This window comes from Gobius niger (genome assembly GCF_951799975.1).
Source record: "Gobius niger genome assembly, chromosome: 1".
Classification (NCBI taxonomy): Eukaryota; Metazoa; Chordata; class Actinopteri; order Gobiiformes; family Gobiidae; genus Gobius; species Gobius niger.
In genome coordinates, this window is record NC_136852.1 from 285,352 (window position 1) to 297,648 (window position 12,297).

Sequence of the window (12,297 nt, forward strand, 5' to 3'; positions counted from 1 at the left end):
CGGACAGAAACGGCGCCTCGTTTTGGACCCGCCCACGCGAGCGGCGCCTCGAGGAAACTCCACAATAATAACGTTTCTGTGGCTTCCCCCAAATCCCTGAGCTCCTCCCTTCTCCAGCATGGTCCCGGTGCGGGGGGCGGAGTCACCCGGCAGCGCGGCCCCGCCCCCCTCCCTCTGGGCGGGGGCGGAGTCACCACACCTCGCAGCGCGGCCCCGGGTTCATGGGCGTGCCGCGGGCGCAGCTGAAGTGGCGGCTGAAGTCGGGCGAGTTGGCGAGCGTCCCGATGACCCTGAAGCGCGGCGGGCTGTGGGGGTCGGTCACCAGGCCCTCGTGGGCGCTCTCGGGGGTCCGCACGGAGCACCACACCTGCGGGGGGCGGGGTTAGAGGGGGGCGGGGTTAGTGAGGGACTCGGTCTGTGTGGGGGAGGGACATCTGGACTCACCTGAGCGAAGCCGACGAAGAACAGCTGGTCGTTGGTCAGGTTCACCGCAGGAAGCAGCTTCTCCTCGCCGTGTTTCTGCACCCACGAGCGGTACGCCTGAAACAGAGAACCAAGAGAACCGGGTCAGAACCACGAGAACCGGGTCAGAACCAGGAGAACCTGAAACAAGAGCTGTGACGAGTTCTTTAGGACCTGTCTGATCTTCAGTCACGTAAACACAGCGCAGACGGCGTTAGCATTTAGCCTCTCCCTCTCTCCTCTATAGCTCCAAAACAGGTCAAGATAGAAGCTACCAAGCTCTTCCACGTTTTCCCGATTTAAATATGGTTATAAAAAACGACAAAAAACTGGAAAAGAAAACGGATAAAAAATGACAAAAAATTTACAAAAAATTAAAAAAAATGACAAAAAAATGACAAAAAACGACAATTTTTTTTTACAAAAACTGACAAAAAATGACTAAAAAATGACAAAAAACCACAAAAAATTGAAAAAATTTACAAAAAAAATAAAAATAAAGACACAAAAATTGACTAAAAAAGACAAAAAAATGACAAAAACAACAATTTTTTTTACAAAAAACGACAATTTTTTTTACAAAAAACGACAATTTTTTTTACAAAAATTGACAAAAAATGACAAAAAAATGACGAAAAAGACAAAAAACACAAGTCCGAAATCCGCGCAGTAATCTTCACTTTACTGTGCGGATGCCAAACTACTCCTGGTATTATTACGCCTTACAATATAGTCCCCCCTTTTATCCGCTTAGAAAATCCACAGTGTTTAATTGTGTGTAATTATACTTTGTAGTGGAACACTTCACGTAACCATATTTAAATAGGGGAAACGTGGAAGAGCTTGGTAGCTTCTATCTTGACCTGTTTTGGAGCTATAGAGGAGAGAGGGAGAGGCTAAATGCTAACGCCGTCTGCGCTGTGTTTACGTGACTGAAGATCAGACAGGTCCTAAAGAACTCGTCACAGCTCAGGTAAGAACATATCTCACACCGGCCTGTTCCTTTAACTCTCACCTACACAAGCACATTTTCTCCAGTGTTTATCGAGGCGTCCAGGCTTTACCCAAATCTAAAAGCTTCATGAAAAAAGTGTGAAAATAGCGACGAAACGGAAACGAAAATGAGGAAGAAAACGCAACAAAAACCTGAGGAAAAAGTGACGACGACGTGGCAACAACACAAGGAAAAATCTAAGATCCTTTTGTAGGTCTTAGCTTTCAAATGAGGCGTTTCACTGGCCTGTAGGCTGCAAAACGTTTTTAGATTTGTGTAAAGCTGACCTGGAGAAAATGCACTCAGCTAAAGGCGAGACACTGCAGGTGAACAGGGAAACAAAATAACTGTAGAGACGTCAATTTGAAGCTTTTGCTGAACATCACAGATATAAATATGAGGAAAAATGTGTTGCATTTTCTCTGTCATTTTATGTTTTCACATAAAAATAAGGCATTTTGAGCATTAAAATGGCCAACATTGCCTATATTTTGGGAAATCAAAATAATGAATTGAGGCAGATTAAATGGTTTTATTTTATTGACATATTAGTGACTAAGGTTTTTTCAGAGGGATTTTGGATATTTTGTTTAGTTTTTCAATAAACTAATCATCAGTGAAAAAATCTGTAAAAACTCAAATTCCGCCTGTTTTTTTGGTTTCAAAGCTGAATAAATCAGGCTAGGAATTAGATATTAAAAAATCCCTCTGAAAAAACCTTCAGAATGTTGTTGTGTCTCAGCCTGTAAAGTGTGGAGTCTGTGGGAGCTTCTATAAGGGCTCAGGCTCTGCCCGAGTGCGGCTTCTCTCATTCAGAGAAAACCAGCCCTGAAGTTTTGTAGCGAGTGCGCATGCTCGGCCCGTTCTTCCACTTTTCCGCTCCAGCGTCTCGTAGGAGGAAAAACACCATATTTGGGTGAAAGCGTCATCACGGGGCCCCTTAGCAGGACACGTGGATGTCAAATCTGTCAATATTTATGAATGAAAACCCGCGGGAAAGACGGCCTTTCTACGCGGCGCAGCAGCTACTTCCGGGTTGCTCATTTTTGTAACTTTTTTGTCAATTTTTTATCAATTTTTTATTTTATTTTTGGTCAATTTTTCGTCAATTTTATATACATTTTTTATCACATTTTTGTCACATTTTGTCATTTTTTTTGGTCATTTTTTGTTAATATTTTGTAATTTTTTTGTCAATTTTTATCACATTTTTGTCATTTTTTGTCTTTTTTTGTCATTTTTTTCTCATTTTTTGTCACATTTTTATCATTTTGTTCTATTTTTTTTCTATTTTTTAATTATTTTTTGTCATTTTTTGTCACATTTTTTCTCATTTTTTATCACATTTGTGTCATTTTTTGTCTTTTTTAGTCATTTTTTTTGTCATTTTTTTCTCATTTTTTTCTCATTTTTTTCTCATTTTTTGTCACATTTTTTGTCTTTTTTTTCTCATTTTTTGTTCATTTTTTCTAATTTTTTTGTCATTTTTTGTCATTTTTTTGTCACATTTTGTCATTTTTATATCTGACATGAAAACTAAAGGGAGGAAAACAGACACAAATCTCCACTTCCACCACTGCGTGAAGAATCAATACTTTCACCTGCCGTGTCTCGCCTTAAAGGACGATTTTCACATGATTCAAACGCCGTATGTTTGTGGCGTCTCCGTGGTTACCGTGTACGCCGCCTTCAGCCCGCCGTTGTCCGCCATGTTCTCCCCGAGCGTCTGTTTCCCGTTGATGTTTTCCCCGTTCACGCTGTAGTTCTGATACTGTTGCTCCATGCAGCGAGTCCGCTCGGAAAACGCCGCCACCGACACGTTCTGCCACCAGGGGCGCAGGTTCCCCTCCTTATCGTACTCCCGCCCTGGAACAGAGGGGCGGGGTTAAGGGTCAGGGGGCGGGGTTAAGGGTGTGGGGTCAGGGGTCATGCTTACCCTGGTCGTCGAAGGCGTGCGTCAGCTCGTGCCCCATCACCACGCCGATCCCGCCGAAGTTCAGCGCCCTGGAAGGACACAGAAAAGGACCAATAATTACAAAAAATGACAGAAAATGACAAAAAATGAGAAAAAATGAAAAAAAAAAAAAAAAGAACAAAAATAGGAAAAAAATAAAATAAAATAAAAATTACAAAAAAACCAAACAAAAAAAATACCAAAAAATGAAAACAAAGATGAAAAAAATGGGGGAAAAAATGAAAAAAATAATGACAAAAAATAAATAAATAAATGAAAAAAAAAAATAAAATAATGAAAAATAATGAAAAATAAGATAAATATATGAAAACAAAACAAAACAAAAATTAAAAAATTAAAAAAAATTACTAAAAATTACAAAAAAATAAAATACATGAAAAATAAATCAATAAATGTGACAAAAAATGGAAAAAAATTAAAATTAAATAAAATTAAAATAAATAAAAAAAATGAAATAAAAAGATAAAAATATGAAGAAGAAAAAAAGAAAAAAAAAAATATATTTCTCTGTATTTCTCCAGTGTAGTCGTGTCTTAATGGTAATGGTTGTGTGTTATTCGGACAGGGTGTGGCTGTGGGCGTGTCTTACTAGGACAGGGTGTGGCTGTGGGCGTGTCTTACTAGGACAGGGTGTGGCTGTGGGCGTGGCTGTGGGCGTGTCTTACTAGGACAAGGTGTGGCTGTGGGCGTGTCTTACTAGGACAGGGTGTGGCTGTGGGCGTGTCTTACTAGGACAGGGTGTGGCTGTGGGCGTGTCTTACTAGGACAGGGTGTGGCTGTGGGCGTGTCTTACTAGGACAGGGTGTGGCTGTGGGCGTGTCTTACTAGGACAGGGCGTGGCTGTGGGCGTGTCTTACTAGGACAGGGCGTGGCTGTGGGCGTGTCTTACTAGGACAGGGCGTGGCTGTGGGCGTGGCTGTGGGCGTGTCTTACTAGGACAGGGTGTGGCTGTGGGCGTGTCTTACTAGGACAGGGTGTGGCTGTGGGCGTGTCTTACTAGGACAGGGCGTGGCTGTGGGCGTGTCTTACTAGGACAGGGCGTGGCTGTGGGCGTGGCTGTGGGCGTGTCTTACTAGGACAGGGTGTGGCTGTGGGCGTGTCTTACTAGGACAGGGTGTGGCTGTGGGCGTGTCTTACTAGGACAGGGCGTGGCTGTGGGCGTGGCTGTGGGCGTGTCTTACTAGGACAGGGTGTGGTTGTGGACGTGTCTGTGGGCGTGTCTTACTAGGACAGGGTGTGGCTGTGGGCGTGGCTGTGGGCGTGTCTTACTAGGACAGGGCGTGGCTGTGGGTGTGGCTGTGGGCGTGGCTGTGGGCGTGTCTTACTTGGGGTGGTCATGGGCGTAGAACGGCGCCTGGAGGATTCCGGCCGGGAACACGATGCCGTTCTTCGTCGGCATGTAGTAGGCGTTCACTGTGGGCGGAGTCATGCTCCACCTGAGAGAGGGGCGGGGTCAGAGACAGAGGGGGCGGGGTCAGAGGGGGCGGGGTCAGAGTTTATTGGTGGAGAAACTCACTGGTCTTTGTTGGGCGTCTTGCGGAGCTGGTCGGCCATGACTCGCGACGAGAAGTTGTAGAAGTTCAGCATGTTCTGAAAGAAGCTGTCGTCGGAGACTTCGTACTGAAACACACACAGAGCCGGGTCAGAGCCGGGTCAGGGTCAGGGACGGGTCAGGGCCGGGTCAGGGTCGGGCCAGAGCCGGGTCAGGGTCAGGCTGAACTCACTCCATCATAAACGTCGTCCAGGTCTTTCGGGTCCAGGATGAACTCGGGGAAACCGATCATGTCGTAAATGGCGTCGGCCTGAAAAACAAAACTCGTTTATCTGGAGTGATGGAGGGAGGATGGAGGATGTAGGAGGGAGGATGTAGGGGGGAGGATGTAGGATGGAGGATGTAGGAGGGAGGAGGGAGGATGTAGGAGGGAGGATGTAGGATGTAGGAGGGAGGATGTAGGAGGGAGGATGTAGGAAGTACCTTCTCCTTCGCCGCCTGCTTGGTCTCCGGGTCCATCCACCTGAGTTTGTCCAGACTCTGTTTGAAGGCCGTTCGTATCTCACCGATCATCTCCTCCGCCTTCAACACCACACATGAGTTAGTCTTACGTCCTACATCCTAAGTCCTACATCCTCCCTCCTACATCCTAACTACTACCTCCTCCCTCCTACATCCTCCATCCTCTATCCTCCCTCCTCCCTCCTACCTCCTCCCTCCTACATCCTAACTACTACCTCCTACATCCTAACTACTACCTCCTGCAGGACACCAACAACCCCTACAATCGGCTTGTTGCACAATGTGGCTACGCTAGTTCCTCTGAGCTGAAGCTGTGGGCGCTAGTACTTCCTGTTTGTGTTCTTTTCCATTAAGATGAGCTCAGACCGGTGAGTTCCTGGTAGAAATATTTCCATAGAGGAGACGTTTATGTTTGTGAGGATCAGGGAGTTTGTCTTGAAGCTAAAGGATGATTTAATCTCTTAACTCCCGCCTGAACAGAGAGGATCTTTTTTGTCACTTTTTGATCACATTTTTTTTTTTTTTTTTTACTTTTTGGTCATTTTTTTGTCACATTTTTGTCACATTTTTGTCATTTTTTGTCATTTTTTTGTCATTTTTTTGTCATTTTTTTGTCATTTTTTTGTCATTTTTTTGTCACATTTTTGTCATTTTTTTGTCATTTTTTTGTCATTTTTTTGTCACATTTTGTCATTTTTTTGTCACATTTTTGACATTTTTTGTCACATTTTTTGTCACATTTTTGTCATTTTTTTGTCACATTTTTGACATTTTTTGTCACATTTTCGTCACATTTTCGTCACATTTTTGTCACATTTTTGTCACATTTTGTCACATTTTGTCACATTTTTGTCACATTTTTGTAATTTTTTTTATCACATTTTTGTCATTTTTTGGTCATTTTTTGTCACATTTTTGTCACATTTTGTCACATTTTTGTCATTTTTTGGTCATTTTTTGGTCATTTTTTGTCACATTTTTTGTCACATTTTTGTCATTTTTTTGTCATTTTTTTGTCACATTTTTGTCACATTTTTGTCATTTTTTGTCACATTTTTGTCCTTTTTTGTCACATTTTTGTCATTTTTTTGTCATTTTTTTGTCATTTTTTGTCACATTTTTTGTCATTTTTTTGTCACATTTTTGTCATTTTTTTGTCATTTTTTTGTCATTTTTTTGTCATTTTTTGTCACATTTTTTGTCATTTTTTTGTCACATTTTTGTCATTTTTTTGTCACATTTTTGTCACATTTTTGTCATTTTTTGTCACATTTTTGTCCTTTTTTGTCACATTTTTGTCATTTTTTTGTCATTTTTTTGTCATTTTTTGTCACATTTTTTGTCACATTTTTTGTCACATTTTTGTCATTTTTTTGTCATTTTTTTGTCACATTTTCGTCACATTTTCGTCACATTTTTGTCACATTTTTGTCACATTTTGTCACATTTTTGTCACATTTTTGTCACATTTTGTCACATTTTGTCACATTTTTGTCACATTTTTGTATTTTTTTTTATCACATTTTTGTCATTTTTTGGTCATTTTTTGTCACATTTTAGTCATTTTTTTGTCATTTTTTTGTCATTTTTTGTCACATTTTTTGTCACATTTTTGTCATTTTTTTGTCACATTTTTTGTCACATTTTTGTCATTTTTTTGTCATTTTTTTGTCATTTTTTGTCACATTTTTTGTCACATTTTTGTCATTTTTTTGTCACATTTTTTGTCACATTTTTGTCATTTTTTTGTCACATTTTTTGTCACATTTTTGTCATTTTTTTGTCATTTTTTTGTCATTTTTTGTCACATTTTTTGTCATTTTTTTGTCATTTTTTTGTCACATTTTCGTCACATTTTTGTCACATTTTTGTCACATTTTTGTCACATTTTGTCACATTTTGTCACATTTTTGTCACATTTTTGTAATTTTTTTTGTCACATTTTTGTCATTTTTTTGTCATTTTTTTGTCATTTTTTTGTCACATTTTTGTCCTTTTCTGTCAATTTTTTTGTCATTTTTTTTGTCAAATTTCTATCACATTTTTGTACTTTTTTCCGTCAATGTTTTATCGCATTTTTGTCACATTTCCATCATTGTTTTCGTCTCAGTTTTGTCGCTATTTTCTCACCTTTTTTCCAGAAGCTTTTGGATTGGGGTAAAGCCAAACGGGAGAAAATGTGCTCGGTTCAGGTGGGAGTTAAGGGGTTAATGGACTACACAATTTGAAATAGTGCCCTTTTATGTATATTTTTTTATTTATATTATTATTCCAGGAAAAGAATATAGACAGGAAGTACTGGCGCTCACACCTTCAGGTCAGAGGAACTAGCATAGCCGTACGGTGCAACAAGCCAATTCTCCGCCCTACATCTCCCCTTCATCTGTCCTGGAGGTGAAGCAGCCTCTCTGTCCTGCCTGGAGGTGGAGCAGCTCCTCTGTCCTGCCTGGAGGTGAAGCAGCCTCTCTGTCCTGGAGGTGAAAGGTTGAACTCACGATGTCTTTGCTGTGTTTGTGGAACGTGGCTTTGACGAAGAGCGCCCCGAGCGCGAAGCCCAGCGTGTCGTCAGTGTAACCGATGCAGGTCTGCCAGCGCGGCGTGCACGACTGAAACACAGAGAGGGTCAGGAGAAGCTCGGTGATGTTTAGGTGATGTTTCGGTGATGTTTCGGTGATGTTTCGGTGATGTTTCGGTGACGTTTCGGTGATGTTTCGGTGACGTTTCGGTGATGTTTCTGTGATGTTTAGGTGATGTTTCTGTGATGTTTCGGTGATGTTTCGGTGATGCTTCTGTGATGTTTCGGTGATGTTTCTGTGATGTTTAGGTTATGTTTAGGTGATGTTTCTGTGATGTTTAGGTGATGTTTCGGTGATGTTTCGGTGATGTTTCGGTGATGTTTCGGTGATGTTTAGGTGATGTTTCGGTGATGTTTAGTGATGTTTCTGTGATGTTTAGGTGATGTTTCGGTGATGTTTCGGTGATGTTTAGGTGATGTTTAGGTGATGTTTAGGTGATGTTTAGGTGATGTTTCGGTGATGTTTAGGTGATGTTTCGGTGATGTTTAGGTGATGTTTCGGTGATGTTTAGGTGATGTTTAGGTGATGTTTCGGTGATGTTTAGGTGATGTTTAGGTGATGTTTCGGTGATGTTTCGGTGATGTTTCTGTGATGTTTCGGTGATGTTTAGGTGATGTTTCGGTGATGTTTAGGTGATGTTTTGGTGAGGTTTCTGTGATGTTTCTGTGATGTTTCGGTGATGTTTAGGTTATGTTTAGGTGATGTTTCTGTGATGTTTAGGTGATGTTTCGGTGATGTTTAGGTGATGTTTCGGTGATGTTTAGGTGATGTTTAGGTGATGTTTCGGTGATGTTTCGGTGATGTTTAGGTGATGTTTCGGTGATGTTTAGGTGATGTTTCGGTGATGTTTAGGTGATGTTTCGGTGATGTTTAGGTGATGTTTAGGTGATGTTTCGGTGATGTTTCTGTGATGTTTCGGTGATGTTTAGGTGATGTTTCGGTGATGTTTAGGTGATGTTTAGGTGATGTTTCGGTGATGTTTCTGTGATGTTTCTGTGATGTTTCGGTGATGTTTCTGTGATGTTTCTGTGATGTTTCTGTGATGTTTCTGTGATGTTTCTGTGAAGTTTCGGTGATGTTTCTGTGATGTTTCGGAAATGTTTCTGTGATGTTTCTGTGATGTTTCGGTGATGTTTCTGTGATGTTTCTGTGATGTTTCTGTGATGTTTCTGTGAAGTTTCGGTGATGTTTCTGTGATGTTTCTGTGATGTTTCTGTGATGTTTCTGTGATGTTTCGGTGATGTTTCGGTGATGTTTCGCTGATGTTTCTGTGATGTTTCGGTGATGTTTCGGTGATGTTTCGGTGATGTTTCGCTGATGTTTCGCTGATGTTTCGGTGATGTTTCGGTGAAGTTTCTGTGATGTTTCGCTGATGTTTCGCTGATGTTTCTGTGATGTTTCTGTGATGTTTCGGTGATGTTTCGGTGATGTTTCGGTGATGTTTCGGTGAAGTTTCTGTGATGTTTCGGTGATGTTTCGGTGATGTTTCGGTGATGTTTCGGTGATGTTTCTGTGATGTTTCTGTGATGTTTCGGTGATGTTTCGGTGATGTTTCGGTGATGTTTCGGTGATGTTTCGGGGATGTTTCGGTGATGTTTCGGTGATGTTTTGGTGAGGTTTCTGTGATGTTTCTGTGATGGTTCGGTGATGGTTCGGTGATGTTTCGGTGATGTTTCGGTGAGGTTTCTGTGATGTTTCGGTGAAGTTTCGGTGATGTTTCGGTGATGTTTCTGTGATGTTTCTGTGATGTTTCGGTGAAGTTTCTGTGATGTTTCTGTGATGTTTCGGTGAAGTTTCTGTGATGTTTCGGTGATGTTTCTGTGATGTTTCTGTGATGTTTCGGTGATGTTTCGGTGATGTTCCTGTGATGTTTTGGTGAGGTTTCTGTGATGTTTCTGTGATGTTTCTGTGATGGTTCGGTGATGGTTCGGTGATGTATCGGTGATGTATCGGTGATGTTTCGGTGATGTTTCGGTGAGGTTTCTGTGATGTTTCGGTGATGTTTCGGTGAGGTTTCTGTGATGTTTCGGTGATGTTTCGGTGATGTTTCGGTGATTTTTCGGTGATTTTTCAGTGATGTTTAGGTGATGTTTCGGTGATGTTTCGGTGATGTTTCGGTGATGTTTCGGTGATGTTTCTGTGATGGTTCGGTGATGTTTCGGTGATGTTTCGGTGATGTTTCGGTGATGTTTTGGTGAGGTTTCTGTGATGTTTCTGTGATGTTTCGGTGAAGTTTCGGTGATGTTTCGGTGATGTTTCTGTGATGTTTCTGTGATGTTTCGGTGAAGTTTCTGTGATGTTTCTGTGATGTTTCTGTGATGTTTCTGTGATGTTTCGGTGATTTTTCGGTGATTTTTCGGTGAGGTTTCGGTGATGTTTCGGTGATGTTTCTGTGATGTTTCTGTGATGTTTAGGTGACGTTTCTGTGATGTTTCTGTGATGTTTAGGTGATGTTTCTGTAATGTTTCGGTGATGTTTCTGTGATGTTTCTGTGATGTTTCAGTGATGTTTCTGTGGTGTTTCTGTGATGTTTCTGTGATGTTTCGGTGATGTTTCGGTGATGTTTCTGTGATGTTTCGGTGATGTTTAGGTGATGTTTCTGTAATGTTTCAGTGATGTTTCTGTGATGTTTAGGTGATGTTTCTGTGATGTTTCGGTGATGTTTCTGTGATGTTTCTGTGATGTTCCTATGATGTTCCTGTGATGTTTCTGTGATGTTTCGGTGATGTTTCTGTGATGTTTCTGTGATGTTTCGGTGATGTTTCGGTGAAGTTTCGGTGATGTTTCGGTGATGTTTCTGTGATGTTTCTGTGATGTTTCTGTGATGTTTCTGTGATGTTTAGGTGATGTTTCTGTGATGTTTCTGTGATGTTTAGGTGATGTTTTGGTTATGTTTAGGTTATGTTTCGGTGATGTTTCTGTGATGTATCGGTGAAGTTTCTGTGATGTTTCGGTGGTGTTTAGGTGATGTTTACGTTATGTTTAGGTTATGTTTCTGTGATGTTTCGGTGATGTTTCGGTGATGTTTCGGTGATGTTTCGGTGATGTTTCTGTGATGTTTCTGTGATGTTTAGGTGATGTTTAGGTGATGTTTCGGTGATGTTTCGGTGATGTTTCGGTGAAGTTTCGGTGATGTTTCGGTGATGTTTCGGTGATGTTTCGGTGAAGTTTCGGTGATGTTTCGGTGATGTTTCGGTGATGTTTCGGTGATGTTTCGGTGATGTTTCTGTGATGTTTCGGTGATGTTTCTGTGATGATTAGGTGATGTTTCTGTGATGTTTCGGTGATGTTTCGGTGATGTTTCGGTGATGTTTCGGTGATGTTTCTGTGATGTTTCTGTGATGTTTCTGTGATGTTTCGGTGATGTTTCGGTGATGTTTCGGTGATGTTTCGGTGATGTTTCGGTGAAGTTTCTGTGATGTTTCTGTGATGTTTCGGTGATGTTTCGGTGATGTTTCGGTGATGTTTCTGTGATGTTTCGGTGTTGTTTCGGTGTTGTTTCGGTGATGTTTCTGTGATGTTTCGGTGAAGTTTCGGTGAAGTTTCTGTGAAGTTTCTGTGATGTTTCTGTGATGTTTCTGTGAAGTTTCGGTGATGTTTCTGTGATGTTTCGGTGATGTTTCTGTAATGTTTCGGTGAAGTTTCTGTGATGTTTCTGTGATGTTTCGGTGAAGTTTCGGTGAAGTTTCGGTTAAGTTTCTGTGATGTTTCTGTGATGTTTCTGTGATGTTTCTGTGAAGTTTCGGTGAAGTTTCGGTGATGTTTCGGTGATGTTTCTGTGAAGTTTCGGTGAAGTTTCGGTGATGTTTCGGTGATGGTTCGGTGATGTTTCTGTGATGTTTCGGTGATGTTTCGGTGAAGTTTCTGTGATGTTTCTGTGATGTTTAGGTGATGTTTCAGTGAGGTTTCGGTGATGTTTCGGTGATGTTTTGGTGATGTTTTGGTGATGTTTCGGTGATGTTTCTGTGACGTTTCGGTGATGTTTCAGTGAGGTTTCAGTGAGGTTTCGGTGAGTACCTTCTTGGTGCCGTACAGACTCTCCAACAGTTTGTCCTGAGCGTTCTCGAACCTCTGATCCAAACTGGTCACGCTCTTCTGCACCAGCGTCCACACCATGTAGTTGTTCAGCAGACTGCCACCAGGGGGAGACGTGGGGTTACTCGGGTGAGGGAGGGGGGGGGGGGGCGGGGCTGGACTCACCTCTTGCTGGTCCGGCTGATCAGCGCCGACACTTGCTGCAGATATTCTTTAGCGTAAAGCACCACAGGCTCCGTGT

The 12,297-nt window shown here is 41.6% G+C and overlaps 1 protein-coding gene across 1 annotated transcript in view; it reads right to left on the reverse strand.

The window, feature by feature from the left end:
- Positions 1 to 12,297, reverse strand: part of ece2b (endothelin converting enzyme 2b) — a 32,329-nt gene continuing 20,032 nt past the window's right edge. Inside the window, exons 8-18 of the mRNA XM_079580478.1 lie at positions 12,222 to 12,297; positions 12,039 to 12,153; positions 7,941 to 8,051; positions 5,407 to 5,505; positions 5,156 to 5,233; positions 4,948 to 5,051; positions 4,757 to 4,867; positions 3,393 to 3,460; positions 3,132 to 3,322; positions 445 to 540; positions 1 to 367 (exon numbers count right to left, since the gene is read on the reverse strand). The exon at positions 12,222 to 12,297 is cut by the window's right edge and continues 67 nt beyond it. Coding sequence (XP_079436604.1) covers positions 191 to 367; positions 445 to 540; positions 3,132 to 3,322; positions 3,393 to 3,460; positions 4,757 to 4,867; positions 4,948 to 5,051; positions 5,156 to 5,233; positions 5,407 to 5,505; positions 7,941 to 8,051; positions 12,039 to 12,153; positions 12,222 to 12,297 — 1,226 coding nt within the window. The 3' untranslated portion in view covers positions 1 to 190. The remainder of the gene's footprint in view (positions 368 to 444; positions 541 to 3,131; positions 3,323 to 3,392; positions 3,461 to 4,756; positions 4,868 to 4,947; positions 5,052 to 5,155; positions 5,234 to 5,406; positions 5,506 to 7,940; positions 8,052 to 12,038; positions 12,154 to 12,221) is intronic.